Below are 20,364 nucleotides of genomic sequence, written 5' to 3' on the forward strand. Positions count from 1 at the left end.
CCTTTTGTCCTGTCACTCATCACTTGGGAGCAGAGACCAGCCTCCTCCTGGCTGCATCCTTCTGTCAGGCAGCTGTAGAGAATGGTAAGGTCCCCCCTGAGCCTTCTCTTCTCCAGACTAAACCCTCCAGGTCCCTCAGCCGTTCCCCATCACACTTGTGCTCCAGGCCCTGCAGCAGCTCCTTTGCCCTCCTCTGACCACGCTCCAGCACCTCAATGTCTCTCTTGTAGTGAGGGACCCAGAACTGAGCACAGGATTCAAGGTGCGGCCTCACCGGTGCCCAGCACAGGACAATCACTGCCCTGGCCCTGCAGACCACACGACTGCTGATACAGACCAGGGTGCTGTTGGCTTCTTGGCAGCCTGGACACAAGCTGCTCATGCTCAGCTCTGACAGTCAGCACCCGCGGGTCCTTTTCATATCACAACGTCATCCTCCAAACACCTCCAAACCGAGACCTCACCCTCCCGCCTTGTCCCACCCCAGGGTGCCTCTGCGAAGCACCCGCTCGGCGCCGCGCCGCGGGGGGACCGGAGCCGCGGGCTCTGCTGCCCTCTGCTGTGGGGCCGGGCCGGGGAGCAGCCTGCGGTGGCGGTGAGGGGCGAGCTCCGCGCACTGCGGGCTGGGGAAGCACGCTGGGTACGCTTGTTTTGGTTTCAGTTTCAGCGGACCGAGAGCTATCAACCACTTTGGTACTGAGCGAGCCGTCCGTCACCGGCTCTCAAAGCAGAACACTTCCAGTCCCGACAGTGACATGCAGGTATTTTTACTGATGGTGCCCATCGCTCCGCCATAAGTGACCCCTCCGCGCTCTAAATGTTCAATGAAAAGGAACTCAACGCGGCCGCGCTTTCAGAAGGCGAAAAAGCGAGCACGCCATCGTCCTCCTAAACGCCGCCGTAGCGAGCCGGCATTGCTCCGGTGCCGGAAGCGTCACGGAAGGGCGGCGGGAACCGCAGCCCCAGGACGCAGAGGTGAAGGCCCGCACTGGGACGGGAGTGCACGGCCGCACCTCTCCCGCCCCTCGGTGCCCGCACTGCCCCTGAGCCGCCCGCTCCCCCTCAGCACAGGCCCCGGGGGCAGCCGCCGCTCAGCCGCTCCCCCTGCCCCGCCTTCCCGCCGCTGAATCCATCGCCGAGCAACGGATGGCGACGGCGATCGATTCTCTCTTCTTGCCTTTCACCTCCACACCCCCTCTTCCCGCCGGGTCAGACGCACCGCCCCGGGCGCGCGGCTGCAGGTGCCCGATGGGAGGAGCAGTTCCTTAGGGAAGAAGGGCCGGCAGCACCGCTAGTCCCTCCCGCCTGGCTCTGTGTGTCCCTCATCTCCCCCGTTCCCGCCGCGCTGGCTCAGGGCTCTCCCCCGCCGCCGGCTGGGCGGACATGGAGCGCGCACTCGCGCCGCTGGACTGCCTCCTGCCCGCCGGTACGGTACCGCGCACCGCCACCCGCCCGCCGTGAGGGGACGGGGGGGGGAGGGGGGGCAAGGAAGGGGAGGGCGGAGTGAGGCGGGGCGGCTCCAGCGCTGCGCTGGGGGCAGCCGGTGACGCTGCCGAGATGCAAAGACGCCCTCCCCTGTCGCCTGTGCGTGCTAGGTTTGGAACGCTCCGGTTCAGGAGGTGTAGCGTTGTGCTTGCGCAGCCGCTGGCTCTCCGTAAGGGGCCGCCCTCCGGGCCGGGCCCGAGTCTGCCGCGCCTCAGTCGGTCTGTGTTTCATCCACCGATTTGTGATCATTTAACCCCCTCTTGCTTCAAACTGGTGTTTGAAATTTCACCCCCTTTGGGTTTAATCGGTACTTTTAGTGAGCTCGCCGTAGGTTTCTTGTGCTGTCAGTGAAGCGTATCCCTTGGCAAGGAGCCCTCGGTGCTTGGTGTGCTTTTGGCGTGCGAGGTTTTGCCCTGCCGGCAGAAGCTCCTGCCTGAGCGCTCCTCCCTGCTTGCCTCTTCAGTTCTGCAACGCTAAGCGTTAGAGCTTGGTTTGGGGTTTTTCTTGAGGTTTTACTAAGCTGTTTTTGAGTGGTCTGGTTTTGTGTGTTATTTTGGAGGCCTGAGAGGCAAGCATTACTAATATATAGCATTAGCCTTGTTATCTCTTGAGAACAGAGCACCTGTAGTAAGCCCAGACTCATCTGTTGCAAAGTCCTGCTCCTGGGTCGGGGCAGTCTAAAGCACAACTACAGGCTGGGTGCAGACTGGACTGAATGAGAGCAGCCCTGGGGAGGAGGACTTGGGGGTGTTGGCTGAGGAGAGGCTCAACATGAGCCAGCTTCACTGTACGCTTAAGCCCAGAACATCCACCCCCTACCCGTGTGCTGGGCTGCATCAAAAGGAGCATGACCAGGAGGTCGAGGGAGGGGATTTTCACCCTCTGCTCTCATGAGACCCATACTGCAGCTTTGGGGCAACAACACAAGAGGGACGTGGAGCTGCTGGAGCTAGTCCAGAGGAGGCCACGGAAATGCTGTGAGGGCCGGAGCAGCTCTGCTCTGGAGCCAGGCTGAGAGAGCTGGGCTGGTTCAGCCTGGAGAAGAGAAGGCTCCTTAAGGGGAGACCTTAGAGCTGCTCCAGTGCCTAAATTAGGGGGCTGACAAGAAATCTGGAGAGGGACCTTTTTACAGGGGCATATATTGACATGGCAAGGGGGAATGGCTTTAAATTGACACAGGGGAGATTGAGATTAGGTATTAGGAAAAAAGTTGTTAATCTGTGATGAGGTCCTGGCACAGGGGAAGCTGTGGCTGCCCCATCCCTGGCAGTGTTCAAGGCCAGGTTGAATGGGGCTTGGAGCAACCTGCTCTTAGTGAAACGTTTCCCTGCCTGTGGCAGGGGGTTGGAACTGGATGAGCTTTAAAGTCCTTTCCAACCCAAACCATTCTATGATTTTAGTAGCTTGTACACTGTTTGGAATAGGTACCTCTTATTCCCTATGTCATTGCAGTATCTACTTCAGTATGACCTGATTTGCTATTCAGTTATACCATTATAAACAGTAAATATTTCTATCTTTTTATAATGTGACTTTAAAGCTGTGTAAGAAAACATTTTGGCATAGTGGCTGAAATCTGACTTGCGCTGCTCTTTTCTGCTCTGTTCTGTCACTGCAACTTAAGCTGCCGTGGTGAGGTCTGTGTTCTTTATTCACTAGCAAGATCAGGCGGAAGGGAAGAGTTATAACATGCTTTTAGCAGTTCAATATTTTTTTACAGCTAGCAGTCTAAGAACATGTTCAAACTCTTTCCTGTATATATATTTTTTTTAATTGCATTTTGCTCTGATTTTTTAAGTTTTTTTTCAGGATGTGTTCAGAGCCAGAAATGTATATTTGACTGTGTGTATTTTGAGATGCATCACTGCTTTGGGTAGAAAGAAGTGATAAGCACGGGGGTGAGATAATCATAGGTGAGGTTTGATTTATTGCAGCATAATGTGCTCTTGTAGTAATGAGGACTAATTACTTATTAAGTATATAGTAAGGCAAGACAAAAAATGTACCTTAAGAGTTTATCCCTGGGTAAGAGCCGGCATCACTATTTATATTCTAAGCCATTTGCTTTTGATAGGCATTTGTATGATGTTAGGGTTACTGCACATCCCCAGTTTCCACCAGTTGTTGTTTGGGTTGCCCCCCCTCCCCCCCTTTGGTTATGTCTGATTGGAGGTGAAGATTTGGGTGTTTTTTCACAGTTGTCAAATGACTCGCAGGCTTCTCAGACCAGAGGCTTCAGCTGAGTGTCAGGAAGCCTGCTTCATCTGAAAAAATGGCTGCTACAAGTACATGAGTTGACTTGGTTACACAGGATAGCGTGACTGTGAAATGCCAAGTGGTACTGCATCAGGATCCTTGTTGTCGTTACAGACATTCATTACCAGCACTTCCGATTGGTTTAGCCTACTCAAAGTCTGCAAGGCTGAGCAGATTTGGCAATTTCATAGTTTAAAATCTGGTATCCTACTTGGGGAACTCAGAAATACAGTTTTCAGAGTTGAGTGGGTGAAATGAGGCTCCCAAATTCTTTGCGAGGAATTATCAGTAGTTCTTTCATTTGTTTGCTTCAGTGGGATATGTATGTAAACGTCCAAATAATACAAAGCTAATTTGTGTAGAACATGATGCTCCTTAGAGGCTTGATGTGAGGTTTCAAAATAAACTCTTGTGAGGACATTGGAGTACTACAGGCCTTGTTTCCTTGCCTTCAATAGCACAAATGTACATTAGCAATGTATATTATGTTTCTGGATGCTTTCTAAAGCATCCCCACCATATGTGCAAACACAGTGGCACCTTATGGTGAGGAGAATGGGAAAGATTTGTCAGCTATGTTTGGAGGTTATTAGTTATTTTATATTTCTTTTTGAAGGTGTTCAGAAGTGGTGCTGATATTTATGTGGAAAAGAATAAAACATAGGTTTGGAACCTAATATTAGGTACCTGAATTATAATTTCAGGTCCACATGCATTTTGGTATTTTTAGTCAGTGTAGTTAGGGCTACTTCTTATTTAGATTGCACGTTTCCCTATATTGCACCTGATTGAAGTCCAGGCAGTAGATATTTGAGAACTGCTGTGCTAACTAATGTACTCAGGGACATTGAATGTTATTCAGTCAGCCAGCTGGAGCATAGTTGAAAATCACTGCGCAACAGTCGGAACACTGTGCTGTGGGCTTCAGAACTGTGTTGATTTGCCTAATGTAGTTTAGAATGGGTAAGAAGATAGAAGTTGAAGTGGGGTTAAGCTCTGAGTATTGCATACTGAAACATATATTCTTATTTTCTCATGAAATGAAACTGTTAAAAAGTCTCACAGGGGTTCACCCTGAAGTCCTGTATGCTGCTGTGAAAGGGTCAGGCAGAAGCTTCATAGGGTGAAGCTCTGAAACAGCTGTTTCAGAAGGCTCATAATGATACCACACTATGGGCCTGTGAATCATGACAAGAGTAGCTTTGTTTCTTTTGGGGTATCCTGCTATAGGCTAGACATTAACCTCCTGCTGTTTATACCCTTTTTTTGCACTCTCATTGCCTCCTGCTGATTGTCTCAGACTGTGCAGCAGGCATTTCTGCAGAGATACAAGTGTTTCTAATTTATTATTTTAATACTGTGAACTTTAGGAGCTGAGTATGCTATGCTTGTGATGCTTGTGTCTGATTAACAGTGTAAGTTCTGTAGCATCCTCTAATAAAGTTGCCCTGGAATACCACTTGAGACTTTCAGAAGGGCAGAGTGCTGGTTTACTAAGCTGTGTTTTCTCACAGCAACGTTTTACATTGTGTGCCATAACATGGCCTGGATTCTCATGTATCTCCAGATGTGTTTAATAATTCTTTGCCTTGCACAGTCCTTAAAGTGCAGCTCATGATTGGTTTTATCAAGTGGAGTGATGCAGAAGGAGGATGTCTTCCTCAGTTTATAATCCAACAGCTCTCAGTATGAGTGTTATGTCTTGTCTTGTTGAGGGACTACAAAGAACCAGCAAATCTGGTCCTTCTGGTCTCTTCTGTGCCTTGCAGAGGGTTTGTTGGAGCTGAGCTTCCTATGACTGACAGGGAGCCTGTGCTACCAGTGAGAGTTGGTTCTGCCAGTCACTTCTTCTCTTCCTGAGTCCTGTGACCAAATGCACTCCTGAACTGTGCTGCATCAAGAGCTAGTGATTTAAGACTCAGTCTGCTGAGAAGAGGGTGTGTAGCTTCATCCCCCTGAAGCAAGGTCATCTATATGTCATGTGAGACAATGCCACAACAAATAGGACAAAGGACTTCAGAATTATATGGAAATATATAGCTGTTCCTTTGTGCAAGGGGACTATAAAATTCTGCATTGAATTTAAAGCGAAGAGAACAAGAGGAAGTAACAATATGTTGTGAATGATCTTCCATCATTCTGCAGGCTTGATTGTCTCTTGCTTTACTGTATGTCTTTTGCTGGCAGTGTTACTGACTGTAAGCAGGTTATCTCGGAGAGGATTATATCGCCATATTCCTTTTTAAATGCTTGGGGCTTGAAGTTCTTCCTTAATGTTCTCTTTCTTCTGACACTAAGGATTGAAAATTATTTGTAAAATGGTGACATGTTTGCTACTCACTGAATGACCTCCAGCCTGGTAGAAATGCCAAAAACCACCTAAATCCCCCTTCACTAGAGCTCTGCGTGGTCTCTGTGATGCATTATCTTGTTGTCTAATACCCAGAATTCTGTGGTAAGATCCGGACAGTCATAGGGTTAGGAAACAAACCTCGTGGCCTTTGTAGCTGTTAAGCATTAAAGGCAAATGGAAGTGGGTGCAGTCCCAGACCATTGGATAGCTCTGTAATTTTACAGGTTTTGTGCTGTTGCTGTTGTGTCAGACCAGTCAAGTTTTTGGGTGAATTAGGTCGCTCAAAAGCTGTGATTGAGTTCACCAAAGTTAGAATCATAGAATCGTTAGGGTTGGAAAGGACCTTAAGCTCACCTAGTTCCAACCCCCCTGCCATGGGCAGGGACACCTTACACTAAATCATATCACCCAAGGCCTCGTCCAACCTGGTCTTGAACACTGCCAGGGATGGAGCATTCACAACCTCCCTGGGCAGCCCATTCCAGTGCCTCACCACCCTAACAGGAAAGAATTTCCTTCTTATATCCAACCTAAACTTCCCCTGTTTAAGTTTTAACCCGTTACCCCTTGTCCTGTCACTAGAGTCTGTAATGAAGAGTCCCTTCCCAGCATCCCTATAGGCCCCCTTCAGATCCTGGAAGGCTGCTCTGAGGTCTCCATGCAGCCTTCTCTTCTCCAGGCTGAACAGCCCCAACTTTCTCAGCCTGTCTTCATACAGGAGGTGCTCCAGTCCCCTGATCATCCTTGTGGCCTCCTCTGGACTTGTTCCAACAGTTCCATGTCCTTTAATTTGAAAAATGTTAGCAGGGGTATCAGTTCTTAAGACTACTTCAGGAGTTCCTCAATGAAGTGAGCAAGCACTTCCATATGGCTATTATGCCGTTATTGTCTTTGAAATTGAAATGCATTTACAGTGCCTTTTTTTTACGTGAATGTGGCTGACCTGCTCCTGCTCTTCATTTCAAATAAGTAGTAACACCAGTCATTTAGTTATGTTACCTGGGATGCCTTAGCTTGTTTTTGAAGTAGCTGTAAATATTCAGTCTTGGACCCTGCTGCTTGCTAATCTCTGTGCTAGGTCAATAATCGTTCTGTGAGCATTATTGCATAGATTACTTACAGGTGCACTTATGAATCAAGTATTACAGGGGGCAGTTAGCAAACATAACCATTATTAACCTCACCCATTTCTGTTAGATCCTTGCGTTTACACACTGAAAGCTTTTGGAGTTCTTGATGTTGTGAGGTGGTTTTTACTACTTTATGGAGATGTATTATTTGAAATAGTGCAGCAGTTTGAGCTAATAGGACATGAAAATACATTTACTTATTTTTGTATGCCCGCACAGAACTCCCTTTTGAAATAAGTTGACATCAAAGCCAGTTGCTGTTTGTGTGAATGGTGGATTCTTGTCTTGTGCCCTGTCAGTGCAACAATGGTTGCTTATCTTGCAGTCACTAGTAAGACATAACTGACTCTCTGGATGGGAATATAGTGGTGGAGGGGACTGAAGCGATCTTAAAAAATGATCAAACACTCCCAAACCCAAAGAGAAAAAACAATCTCCCCCCCCCCTCCCCCCCCCCCCAAGAGTATAAGAGCAATAATGATGTCACTGGAGCTTCTGAGACAAGAACTTCCAGTCATTATTGCTTGCACAGATAGGACAGTGCTCTTATAAATTCCTGTTCGAGCGTCTTGTTATTTTCTCTCAGTTGAGGCCTTAGGAGCAGCTTGCTTACACGGAGTACACAGAGTTGTATGAGGAGTCAGTTAGGTGGAGCAGGTTGAGCCTTGAAGCTAGGAGATACATTACCTGGTCCCCTGTAGCCTCTGTTTCTTTGGCTTGTGTTTTCCTCCTGTGATTTAACATCAGTTAAGGAAGTGGGAAACACACTTATTCCAGATATCAAAATGTTCATGTTGCTTGGATCCACTTAAATGTGTGCAGGACAGCTAGAAACTGTTTAAACTTGCTAAAGAGCACAATATTAATCTTAGAAGGTATAAGAAGTGAAGGAAAATACTGGACTTTCAGGTGTTAGTTTTGTTTGCTGTTTACTTACTGTGGTAAGCTCTTAAGATATTTTAACAGTTTCGCAACAGCTTTAACATGATGTTATATCTCAAATCTCTGTGTATACATATATATGAAAACTAGTCTCACTTTCTGGAAGTGGCAAACTGAAGAGCCTTACTTTTTTTTTCCACTTTGTAAAGCTCGTCCAACTCTGATTTATGCAGAAATTGAATAAGAGGTAAAGAAACGAAGCACTTCATTTACACAGGAGAAAACGTAACACAAAGAACTTTAAGATTTTTCAGAATCCAGAGTAACAGATCCCAGGCATACTTGTGGATTTGCTTTAGATTTGAACATTCTGAGACATTAATCAAAGCTTAATCTATGTGGAAAATAGTAGTATCAAGAGTAAAACCTAAAATCAAAGTCTCAAAAAGGAAAAACAAACCCCAAATAAACTAAAAATAACTCCAAGCAAACAAACCACCTGGAAACAAGTAAAAGGGCTTGCAGATTTCCCTTCATAAATCAGTTCATGGCAGCTTTTGCCTCTGGTGAGTTTTAGGTTTGGATGTAACCTAAAGTATTAGGACCTTAAAGAAGATTCCTGTTAATTAGTGCTTTGTCCAGGGAAATTACTAGCTAGAAATTTAAAAGGTTTATTTCGATGTGACATAATGACAATAATCTATGCCGGTCTCAATGCCCTGGTGTTGAAAAATATGGATAAAAGGAGGGGAGGGGGAACACACCCCAAACCAGAAAACAACCCACAACCAACCAACCAGTGCAACAAGCCAGTAGCAGAGCTTACCAGTGCAAAATACAGTAAATCAATGGGAGAGGCCTCTGATGTATACACTTGGTTTTTGGTATGTTAAAAGAGCATTTCCCATCCTTTCAGAGAGAGGGAAATTTGCAGTGTGTCCAGTAAGATTAACTAATCTAATCTATTGCCAAATAATTTCGGAATTGAAAAGGACTGCCAGTTGTCTTTTCCACCCAAGTGACTGTACCTGATCACAGCAAAGGATAACTGGTTTGTAAGCTTTTTTGGCTTGCATCTGTCTGTAATTTATAGCTGTGCTAGGTTACATAAAAGTAATTTATGGAAACAGGTTTTCCTTTCCATCCGACTCTGACCTTAAACACGAGGAATATGATTAAGTGTTTGTGTGGTACTGCCTTTGCATAATTAAAAAGAGAATTGAGAATTTGAAGGTGCTACAGGAACATTCAGTTAAATTTTACACACAGACTACACACTGTAGCTCTTGGATTGCTTTTAAATTAAAGCCCTTGCTGTACATCCAATTGCAGCTGAAGCTGCTGGAAGGCTTTTCCTGTCATTTCCTAGCTTTGAATTTTATTTTGAATGGCAGTTGAATTTTGTCAGCGCTGGTGCTGATTCTTTGTAGCTCACATTGATGGATGGTCTGCCAGCCTTTCTTTCTGGCAGGACAGAGGCTGGAGGGATGCAAGTGTTTATCAGTCCAATTGAAATAAATGGGAAGCCAGCCAGTGAATTCAGTAGGAGCAGAACCTGTCCCCTCACAATTTATTTTGTACTTGTGATTGCTGGTATGGATTCTGCTTGGTTTTATTTTTTTTTTCTTTTACTTTAGCCCCTCTTTTTCCATCTATGCTTTCCTCATAATTATCCAGTCAACACTGTTCCTGGACAGCACAGCAATAAGAGTGGCATTCCATGATATTTATACATACAGTTTTGACCAAATTGTTGAGTGGCTCTAGTGCTAAAAGTTGTCTGTGTGTCTGACACCAAGAAGTTAGTTCTGCAGCAAAAGGAAAATACATTGATGCTACAAAGTACTGGGGTCTCAAGATTTCATCATGTGGAAAGGCTTTGACTTCTCTGACAGTGTCAGTAAAGGGTGTCTGTGGACCTGTTTGGAGGCACAGCAGAGGCTGTCAGGAGAGGCAGAATGCTGCCTGTATATTTTTTTTTTTCTTTGTTTTCTGCCCACAAATATAATTCACAATTACGGAAGCAATGAAGGAGTATATGAAAGGCGAGTAGTCTTCTGCTTCTGTAGCAGAAGGGCACTAGTATGTCAATGAAATCTTGTATGTATGTGTGGGATTTATTTGCTTTTATATTTAACAGCTGATTTGACTGTGACAAGCAGAGCATTGAGGAGGAGCAGCAACAGCAGTTCTGGAGATAGATCCCTTATCTGAGAGTATGCTGCACTTCCACAAGGAGGGTTTTCTGGCAGCGATGACATGGGTAGCGTGTGTTGTAACGTGGACATGCTCTGCGCATCTCCTTTCACTGCAGCAGGCTGTTTTTCGTGCTGATGGAGTGTGAAGTTTGTGTGCAATTATCAGTCAGTGTCTGCCTTCCCTGGGGAGGACGGGGAGTGATGAGAGCTGGGTTGTGGCCTTGCAGTACCACTCAGTGGAGATGGCCATATGGTGTGGGAGAGAGGGTGCTTAGAAGGGGTGTCACAACAGATGTTTTATTGCATACTTGTTGCCAAAAGCTTTAAGTGTCAGCTAGCTCCAGTAAGGTAGTGTCAGAGCTGTCCTAGGGGTGCAGTTAAGGAGGAATGCTGTTTAGATAACACATAGTGTAGTTTATTATTGGTATTGCAGTAGCTATGTTTTATCAAGCAGACAAAGGCATAACAAGACCCAGAGGTTGGATATAGGAGCCAGACAAATTCGTACTGGAATTAGGTACAGGTTTTTTTAACATGTGGAAGAATAACCAGCCATTTGAACCCTGTACCTAGAGAAAGGTGGGTTCTTCATCAGTGTAAAGCAGTTGCAAGTCATACTTAACTTGAAACAAGAATGAATTTCAGGCTATCCTTTATACAAGAGGCTAAATTAGATTGTCACTGTGATCTGTTCTGGCCTCTGAATCCGTAAATCTACAACATTGAGCCTATCACACGAGACACTACTTTTCCTTACTATTTAAGTAGACAGGACAGATTGTGGGAAAAGAAAGGGTACTGCAGTACAGAGTGTCAAGTGGATCGTCTTATGTTGCAAAGAAGGGCTTTGAGAATGGGAAGCCGATTTCAGACCTCTTGCAATGTGGTTCAGAAGTTCAGAGGACTCTACTTCCTCCTTATGTTTTGTTGTATGGTTTTAAAATAAAATAAAGCAAAACAAACCTAACAAACCCTGTAGTGCTTGGTTGTGGCTCCTAGGCAGCAAGAACTTACTACAGTAAGAATATACTACACAGTGTGCTGAATTTAGTGCTGGGTACTGTGTGCTATCAAAAGCTTTAAAATTATTTCCATGGATTCTATCCTTATTTATCAATAAATATTATAATTGTGAATCCCACAAGGAAGAAAAGGCTTAAATTCAGGCAGCAGAGTGAATAGTTACGCTGAGCTTACACAACATTATACCCAACTATTCTGTTTCTCACCCAGATTTATATTTGCTGAATACATTTGCTGAAATAAATAGCCAGTTTCCTTTGAGAACAGAGTTGGAACTGAATAAATGTAAGGCATCAGAGTACTAACAAAGGGACTGAAGTCTGAAATAATGCAGTTGTACAGCCCAAATAATGTAAATTAGAATAGCAGAGAGGAAATCTAAATTTAGGAATGCGGAGGAAGAGCTAGTGGTTTTGTGAGAGTTTATAAATTTTGTAGTCTGATCCTTTGTTGTTTACTCTTCTCTTTTCTTCTCTTCTCCCAATGGGAAATACATATGGAAAGTACACATCTTGTGACAGAATCAGTAGGTAAAAAGAATTTTGTTACTTTCCTCAAGTGGAGGAGCCTATCAAAAGAGGAGCATTTAGGAAGGAAAGCCTGCTGTTCTGTTCAGTGGAAGACCCTTTGCAGCTGATAGTCTATCTGTACAAAAGAATTGTCCCATTCATAGCTTCCCCAAGAGCATATGTAACAGATCTTGGAAATAGGCACTGGTTCTGTTGCAGCTGGTTAAGAAATGAATTTCAACTGCAGCAAAGGTGCCTCAAGTTAGATATTAAGGGGAAAAAAGTATAGATAGCAGGAGAAAGCACTGGAATACATTTTTTGAGAAGATGATGTAGTCCCTGTCACTTCATCTACCCTTTCCTTTGTCAAGGGTAGATGAAGAGGAATTATGTAGAGACCTGATTCTACTTAGGGGCAGAGGAAAGGACTAGATGTACGAAAGCATAGGAGACTGCAATGTGCACGTATATATATTTGCACATATATATATCATATATGTAGAGGCAATGAAGGACAGGCCATTTCTGCAGACTTACTCAGGTAATTATGCTAGATTCAATTGGGGGGTTCAGACAAGCAGGACTTAGTCTTGTGGTTTGAAGTTTACATTCTGTAACTTACTGATGCTTTCTTTTGCAGTAATGATACCTATCCATACATGATTTTTAGCAAAATCACAGCTGACATTGGAAGTACACAAGTATGGGAAAAGGGGTGTGAGGAATGAAGGTCCATAAACTCTGAAATAAGGAGTGAAAACTGTGCGTAGCAATTGCTGTGAATTTGCCAGACAGAGGAATGTGATCTGGTTTCAGCAGTTTCCATACTGCTGCTAATTGTCATTTTAGTTTCTAGAGGTTTCAAAGCGGTTACACTTACAAGTCCTCTCATTCCATTAGTTTTTACAGGTGATCTTTTGTATTAATAAGTGTCTCCCAGAGTCTGTTACAGGAGTTTCTAGAATCTGCTTTTTCCTGATGTCCAAAAGCAAATTTAGATTTTCAGGAAGCTTCTTTTCAGAAAATAGCTCCTATCTCTCTCCCCCTGTCCCCCCAACTCAGAGTATGTGTTTCTGAGAGTAAAAATCAGGAAGAGAATGCATCTACAAAGTTTCTCTATTGTTTACCCTATATTATACTGACAGAATTAATTCCTTTAATTGTCGTGCATGTCACTATAGCAACAAAGCCTGTTGCCAGTGTAATTTATACAGTCATTATTATTTCCAGTGAGAAAGTATGCATCAAATTACATGATACCTGGTGATTTGAGGTACATCAGTTACGAAATCTGTGTGCAACTGCTGCACTGGCAGATGGCTGAGGTCAGTATCCACTCTCTCTTCAGCTTTACAAATCAGAATCGGTTGCAGCATTGTCAAAACATGTCAGCACTTCAAGGGTGGCGTGCAGCAGACCAGTGGCTCCGCAACACATCTTGGCACACAAGCTGGGGCTTGGAAACAAATGGAATTCTTGTGATATACCTGTGGGTAGTTTTTAATGGGGGGGGAGGGGGGGGAAGGTGTTCGTTGCTTTATACTTGAAGCTTGAGCTACTAACCTAGAAGACTGTAGCACTTAGGAAAAGGGTACGGCACTGAGATGTTTTCCCTGATATATTGCATCAAGAAGCAGCTGTGCTTGTATTATTTTGATGGTCCTGAATACGCATGTCCAATTCCAGTGCTTGGTAGTTAATAACTATTTCATAGAAATAAAATACATTGCAATGGTAAGGAAGCAGAGGAGGAGGCTGGGGAAGAGTATTTTCTGGACTGCTATATCATAAATTGCTGAATAGTCTGGAGCAGCAAAAAATGTGGGTGATTTCCCTAGGGAAGGGAATAAGGGGTTTGAATCTAGGAGTTATTCTGCTGCCACTCACAGTAGACCGTGACTGTAGAGGGTGCAGAAGGTGATGTCCTAAAACAGAGGAAAGAATTGTAGCAAGATGCAGGAATAAATACAGGTTGTTTCTAAATGATATGCTGGCTTGAATTTACTTAATGGATGCCAAAAGCCATTCTTTTTGTTTAGAGAAGACAACGCCCTGCCTCAGAGGACAAAGACAACATTTTGTTCTTTAGAGGCATAAAACTAGTTTTCCTAATTATTCCTGACATTTTGTCATTCATGCTATGAGCTTCCTTAGAGAACAGAAGTAAATAGCCAGTCTCCTGTGAGAGAGGAAACATGAACTGAATGAGTTTAAGGGTTGAAATTTGCTAGCATTGGCACCAAACCCTAAAATGATGTTGGAGTTGCAGAATAAGGCGGTGCAGAACAGTGTGAGAATACCATGGTACTTCTCAGAGGCAGAGTAAGCGTCTCTAAGTATGACACAGAAGAGTCTAAATTAGGAATGCATTTATATGCAGCTTTATACTTCTGAAGTTTAGGTTTAAGTAGAAGGCTGAACTCGGCATGTGTTATTCCTGTATTGTTTTAGCATCCTGAAGTCCTCGCAGGACGTCTGTGGTAGAGGAGGTAGATGACAAAATGCTGTTCAAGCCTGGAACACTCTGAGGTCTCACCTTGTACAGAGAAACCCCCATGGCTGAATGGAGCACTTTCCTGGGGTCCCACTCAACGTTGAGGTAACCAGAGCTTGTGCAGATGTATAGCTTACAAGACTGGCAGCCAAAAGAGCCAGCAGCTAAAAAGCTGTTTTCCTGAGAAAAGCAAAGAGAGGAGGCTCTTTTGAGTTGGGGATTCTACTGCCTCCCTGTGATACAGTGCTAAATACAATGTGTCTTTTCAAGTGACCTTTATCTTAACTTTAATCTTTCTTAGCCTCTTTGGGGAAGTTGTATTATCTGAATGTCTTCCATGTGTAAAAATTTACTTTTCCATCCTTTAGCACCTTTTACTCTTTTCAGATGGCTATTAATGTTATTACATTAATAATACTGTTATGAACAGGACTGGCTTTCGGGGCCTTTAAAACTTTACTAGAACGGTACTTGTACCATTTGTGTCAATAAAATTCTGTCAATCACAGATAAAAATGGGATTCAAGAGGCTGAGAGTAGGAAAAACAATTTTCCTGTATTGAAAGCCATGAGTTTTAAATAATAAGTATTTTTCTTGTTAGAGGTTTGTGTGCTGCGAGAAGATGTGTGAGCAGCACCTGTAGCATCTTTTGAAGGTTGAGATACCCAGTCCTTTTAGAATGAGGCAGTCTAGGTGGAAATAATTGGAAAACAGCCTTGAAGGTTTCTGTGCCTATTTGAGTGTGAATGGATGTATGTCAGACCTAATTAGGTCTACTGAGGAAAACATAAATGTCAATCGCTTTTTACCAAATGCATCCAGCTACTTCTGAGATTGTGAATGGGGTCCAGTGAGCACACAGCCTGCTTAATGTCACCTTTCTAGCTTATGTCTTTTAGTTCTGTCCCCTGTGATGTATGGCATTTGATTTTTCTTGAAAACAAAAGTCAGACAGATGGAAACTAGGTGTTGCCATTCTAGTGCTTCCTTAGCTTGAGCTTGTATGTCCAAAAGAGCAGACGTAACTTAACTAATTCAGAACATTTAATGAAAATGGTGGTTATTTTACCTTCCTGTATTTCATTGGGTTTAATCAGTTAGATCATGAAGCTCTATTCATTGGAAACTTGATAACTCCTTCAATGCTTTGTCTAACCTGCTTTTTGTTCTATAGCTATGACTTTATCAAATCCTATTGGAAGTATGAAATGTACATCTGTTTTCAACAGTGATTATATGTGAACGGATCTTTCCTGCTTAGTTACATTAGGGTATGCCTATTGTGAGTACTCATATCTTCTTTCTTGGTAAGTGATGTACTGCTGGCTTTTCAGGGCCATCATGAACTCTGTCTTTCAAATATTTCCTCTGTGGGTGGCTGCTTTAGAAATGTTTGTAAAATTCCAGCTATGTGCTCTTGTAATGTGTTAGAAAAGGGTAAGTTTACCCAGGGATCCCTTAAGAGCATGCTAGGAGTAAAAGGGTATTGTCTGTAAGTAGCATCACTGAGTCAGTAGAGGCTGAGATTGTGCTGGAGAGGAAAGAATGTACCTTGCTTTTAAATTTGTTTGGGGAATTTGGAGACAAGTGGCAGTTTAATACTGTTCACATGAGAAAGTTTATTTAAAGCACGAGCTGTGCTGTGTAAGTAAACTTTTACAAATCCCTTTATGGACTCTGTTTTGTGATGTGAAAGCAGCTTACTCAGTTTAACTTAAATGTGTTCCTAAGAAAAAGAACTTAAATAAACTAAAGTAACCCTAGTGGGAGTTGAAACAAGAGTGTCCATGCAGTTTTTTGTCAAATATAATTAAGTTGGTTGAAAATCATACCTTGCAGATATCTATACAGCATTTTCTTGGAGACAGTGTCTCCTACTGGGAGTGGAGGGGTGAAAGGCAAGACTTGCAGCTCCCACTGCTAGCATTCATAACATTGAAATCAGTGGAAAAATCATATCCGGTCTCCTTTTGGCCCTGGTTTGAATAGTGGAGTGAAATTTTGGAAACTCACATTTATGGCTTGAGACTAGCAGACTTACGATTTGAGAAACTGACTTCTTGAAACAGTGTCTGTCTTTAAGGAGATCAAGAGATCCCCTGAAATACGTTTTGTGCCTTGCAGTGCTTAGAAAAGTGCATGTGTCTCAACAAAAATGTGGTCAGTGCATGTAGCGCCAGATGGTCCTGGAGCTTTGTCCATAAATCGTGCATCTGCTTTTGGAGTTTAGTATAAGATGGGTCAATTTTAGCCTCATTTTCTTGCAAAGTGATTGGGGTTGGTTTTTTTCTTTACATTCACAGCGAGTTAATCAAAAAGACTCTTTGAAATTTAACAACTTCTGCAGTATTTTAATTCTTATAGAAGCAAAAGAGTGTAGATTCCCCTGTTACATTGTAGTAAAGCAGATGTGATCCTTAAAGGGATTTCTTTGCAAGTGCTTCACCCAGAGTATTTGCTAGAGGTACTCAAGCTGTTCATTGATTATTATGTTTGTTGTGTTTTGAATTAATGTATAACTCCAATTAAGTGTCATGGGATATATGCTTAAAACCATTATGTGTTATAACATTATTATCTTTACAATTGTTTGGTTATTAGCAATAAATTCTTTCTTTGGAAATGGTGCCTACAGTGCTGTGCTGCAGACAGCTCCAGAATGAGCAGAAAGAGAGGACTGTTACTTCATGGCAGTGCTCCTGGTACAGAGTGGTGTGCTGATACAGCAATACTCTTTTGACGACCTCTTATTGTGTCTTTGTGTATCCCTGCTCCGTATTGTGTAGGCATTTCCAGCTGGCTCAGAATTCTGCACCTACTGGTTAGCATCCTGTCAGTGGTAATGGAATTGTGACAATTTGTATGGAATTTTGATCAGCAAGGTCATTGTCACACTTCTGAAGCCTTCTGACTTCCAAAATCCTATGCAGACCTGGTCATTGTAACATACGGAATAAGTGTATAGCCTGGCTAATCAGAATTCAAAAGCTGCATGCTGAAAATCCATGTTCCTTTTCTCTTGAGCACTCTGTTCAGCAATTCATTATTAAGCAATTATATTTTATACGACATTACAGGTTGACGTATGCAGATGTTACGCAGACAGTGCCCCAACTTGTTCAAAGGCTAAATTGGCAAGGGATGCTCCTAAATAGTGGGAGAGGGGATCGTTATTTCCTCGCATTGCATGTTCTGTAATTAGGGAACTTTGTTTATGGGATGTTCTGTTCTTCCTTTTTTTTTCTTTTTTATTTTCTTTGTTTTCTCCTCATTTCTGGGAATTTTCCTGACTCCACATTGTCTCATTATATTTTTCTGAGCACAATGAATACTCACCCGTATAGGAATGGCTTATTAAAAACAAAATTTAAACCTCTGTTTGCATTGAAATATGTCCTGAAAGATGAAGCCTTCAAGCTAGTTGAAATTAATGTGTAGACTGGTTCTTACTCAAAATGATTCACATACTAGGTTAAGACAGCAGCTAGGATATTTGTAATATAAACTGAGAAAAGAGAGAAAGAAGTCGCCATGTAAAGGTGAGATGACTGCCATAAGCACTGTGAGTAGTAAATAATAGCATGCAAACTGCTTAACTGCCAATGTGTGTTTTAGGTATTGTGGCACCAGGTAAATTTGAGGAGATTTTAAAGGATAATATATAGTGAGTTTGAGGTTTTCACAAATGTGGGGTGGTTTAACAAAGTATTGAAAATTCAAATAGCTCACGCAGAGCCTTTAGGTTGAAACTGCTGCAGGACATCTGTGAAGAAAACATTGCCAAGAAGTCAATATTGACAGAGGGGAGCCAGCAGCAGAGGGTAAGGTCAGCATCATCTAATAGTCTAGTTATGAATGGGATTGTCCAGAAACAGTAGGACGAGGGGGTAACCAGAGGATCTTCAGAGTTTTGTAAGAGGAGAAATGAGAAAGAAGTAACTTGGAACACGTTGGCATTGTTGACCAGTCTTGAGACTGTTCAATACCCTGGTTCTCTTGCAAAAGCCCTGCTGAACCAAGGGGCCTGAAGTGTTTGTGTGCAGTCCAACTGGTGATGGCATTGAGTAGAAAAGTCTGGTTATAGTGTAAAATGCCTTGGTGAGTATAAATCCCCTGTTGATTCATCAGGTTATGTGAATTAGATTAGTGGTGTAAGCAGAATTGGATCTGGCACCTGTCATGCTTCTAAAGTATCAGAAAAATATTTTCTACAGCAGTACACGCTCATAGCTTGTACTGTTGTACAGCCTACTGTTTTTCAAGCACTCACTCACTGTAAGTGTATTCTTGCCTTTTAGTTTTGTATCTGGTACCCATAAAATCTCCTTTTTTTCTTAAAAAAAGCAGACCAATCCATGCCTGAAGGAGTATGGATCTTTTTGTTTTAGCATATACAAACCACCCCCCCCAAATGATAAACTGCAGTCCATTCAGGTTCTCTATAGGTGCTGTGTGTTTGAACACATTGGTTTGGATTTTGAGTCTGTGAACTCTGGCCTTCTGTCTTGTTTGATTTTTGTTTTCATATTCGTATCTTAATTGTCATTTCACTTTTAATTAGCTTCATTATATTTGATGGCAAAATGTTTGCTTTCTCTTCAGTGTTAATACTCTAATTGTTTCTCTTGCCTTAAGTAATATCTTGTTGACTTTATAAGCCATCTTTTCCACATCATCTACAGAGCTAATTTCCTGTGCTGTGTTGTCTGCAGCATCTTCCCCAAACTTTCTCAATTAGCATTTTTATTGTTGTATTGGATTTTTTCAGTAAGAATTAAGCTGTGAAGACAGTTGATAAAAATTAGTATTATTAGTTGGTGATCTTTTCAGACACCACTAAAAATCTGTGTATTCCGCATTGTACAACAGCTTAGGAGTTTAGAGGTGATACAGGTCTTTCTAAAAAGAAAACAAACCCCAAACCCCACAAAGCAAACCTAAGGAACCAACTACCCTGCAATAATTGAGTGCTCTATTCTAAATCCAAATTAAAATTGTCAATAACTTTTCATGTGTGAACAACAGATGTCGGTGGTTTTACTGAAAGTGGTGCATGTAGTGCTTGTTTCCCATAGTGTTTTATTGCTATTTTCTGTTGGTTACATTCATCAGAAAGAATTGGGCCTTGTAGACAGCAAACAGATGCTGCAAGCAGGTATGTTTTAGCTCTTGGAATACTCTTCCCTTTCATTGTAATCATGATATAATGAAGTAATCATGGTAGACTATGACATCACCCTTGTCTGTCTTTATATCTTTAATGGGTATGTTGTTCTGTTCTTAGTGTGTGTGCAGGTTGTATCTTAGATTGTGACTGACTTGGTTTTCAGCTTCCAGTCATTTATTTTGGCAGTATGCCACCAAGGTCACCTGTGATATTGGAAGACTGGAGGCCCTATCACCTGGTAGATCCAGAGCAGCAGATTGTCTGCATCTGTGGAGTTCTAGCTCACCTCTTCCCCCACTCCTATAAAAGGGCTGCTGTACTCACTGTCTGTAGCTTTCAGAAGAGTAAATGAGATGAGCACCTGTATTCACTGACACTTTGTGCGTTTACTGCAGGTCTGGGGTTGAGAGAAGATTCTGTCCTGAAAAATTATGCAGCTTTCCAAAAGACATCTTTGTCCTAAATTAGCACAAGAAGAATTCTCAGAGAAGTCCCTAAATCTTAACTAGGATCAACCAAAGCATTTTCATTTAAATTATCTTAAACTGTTTTATTTCAGATGTGACTGTTGAAGTTCATGCTTTAATAGTGAAAATTCTCTCCCAGTGACATATTCCCTTGCAGAATGATGACCTAGGATAGTTTAACAGCTTCAGAGAGTTTGGAAACAAACATGTTTACCAAACCTCATCTTTCCTGTGACAAATTTGTTTTATTAATGAGTCTTTATCTTGAGACAAAAAGATGTTTGCTCAAAAATGTTCTAGTTTTCTCTATCTGCTGCATCTTTTTTCTTCTGTAAATGCAGAGCCTGGTGCTACATGGTAAAATATGCTTACTTCTTAGAGAGATATTTTCATTCCAGT

General features: G+C 42.7%; 1 protein-coding gene across 8 annotated transcripts in view; it reads left to right on the plus strand.

The window, feature by feature from the left end:
- The first annotated feature begins 637 nt into the window (after positions 1-637).
- Positions 638-20,364, plus strand: part of TPK1 (thiamin pyrophosphokinase 1) — a 284,419-nt gene continuing 264,692 nt past the window's right edge. For 6 of the 8 annotated variants that reach the window (XR_008975134.1, XR_008975133.1, XM_057431250.1 and 3 more), the window contains exon 1: positions 1,324-1,426. Coding sequence is in view for 5 of the 8 variants with exons in the window: in XM_057431250.1 (XP_057287233.1) it covers positions 1,384-1,426 (43 nt within the window). In the remaining 3 variants the exon portion in view is untranslated. Of the gene's footprint in view, positions 762-1,323; positions 1,427-20,364 lie in introns of those variants that run through there. The other 2 variants (XM_057431251.1, XM_057431246.1) reach the window with 2 other exon arrangements.

This window comes from Pezoporus wallicus, unplaced genomic scaffold (genome assembly GCF_028554395.1).
Source record: "Pezoporus wallicus isolate ANWC-B61680 ecotype Strahan unplaced genomic scaffold, APGP_CSIRO_Pwel_v1 scaffold_11491, whole genome shotgun sequence".
Taxonomy (NCBI): domain Eukaryota; kingdom Metazoa; phylum Chordata; class Aves; order Psittaciformes; family Psittacidae; genus Pezoporus; species Pezoporus wallicus.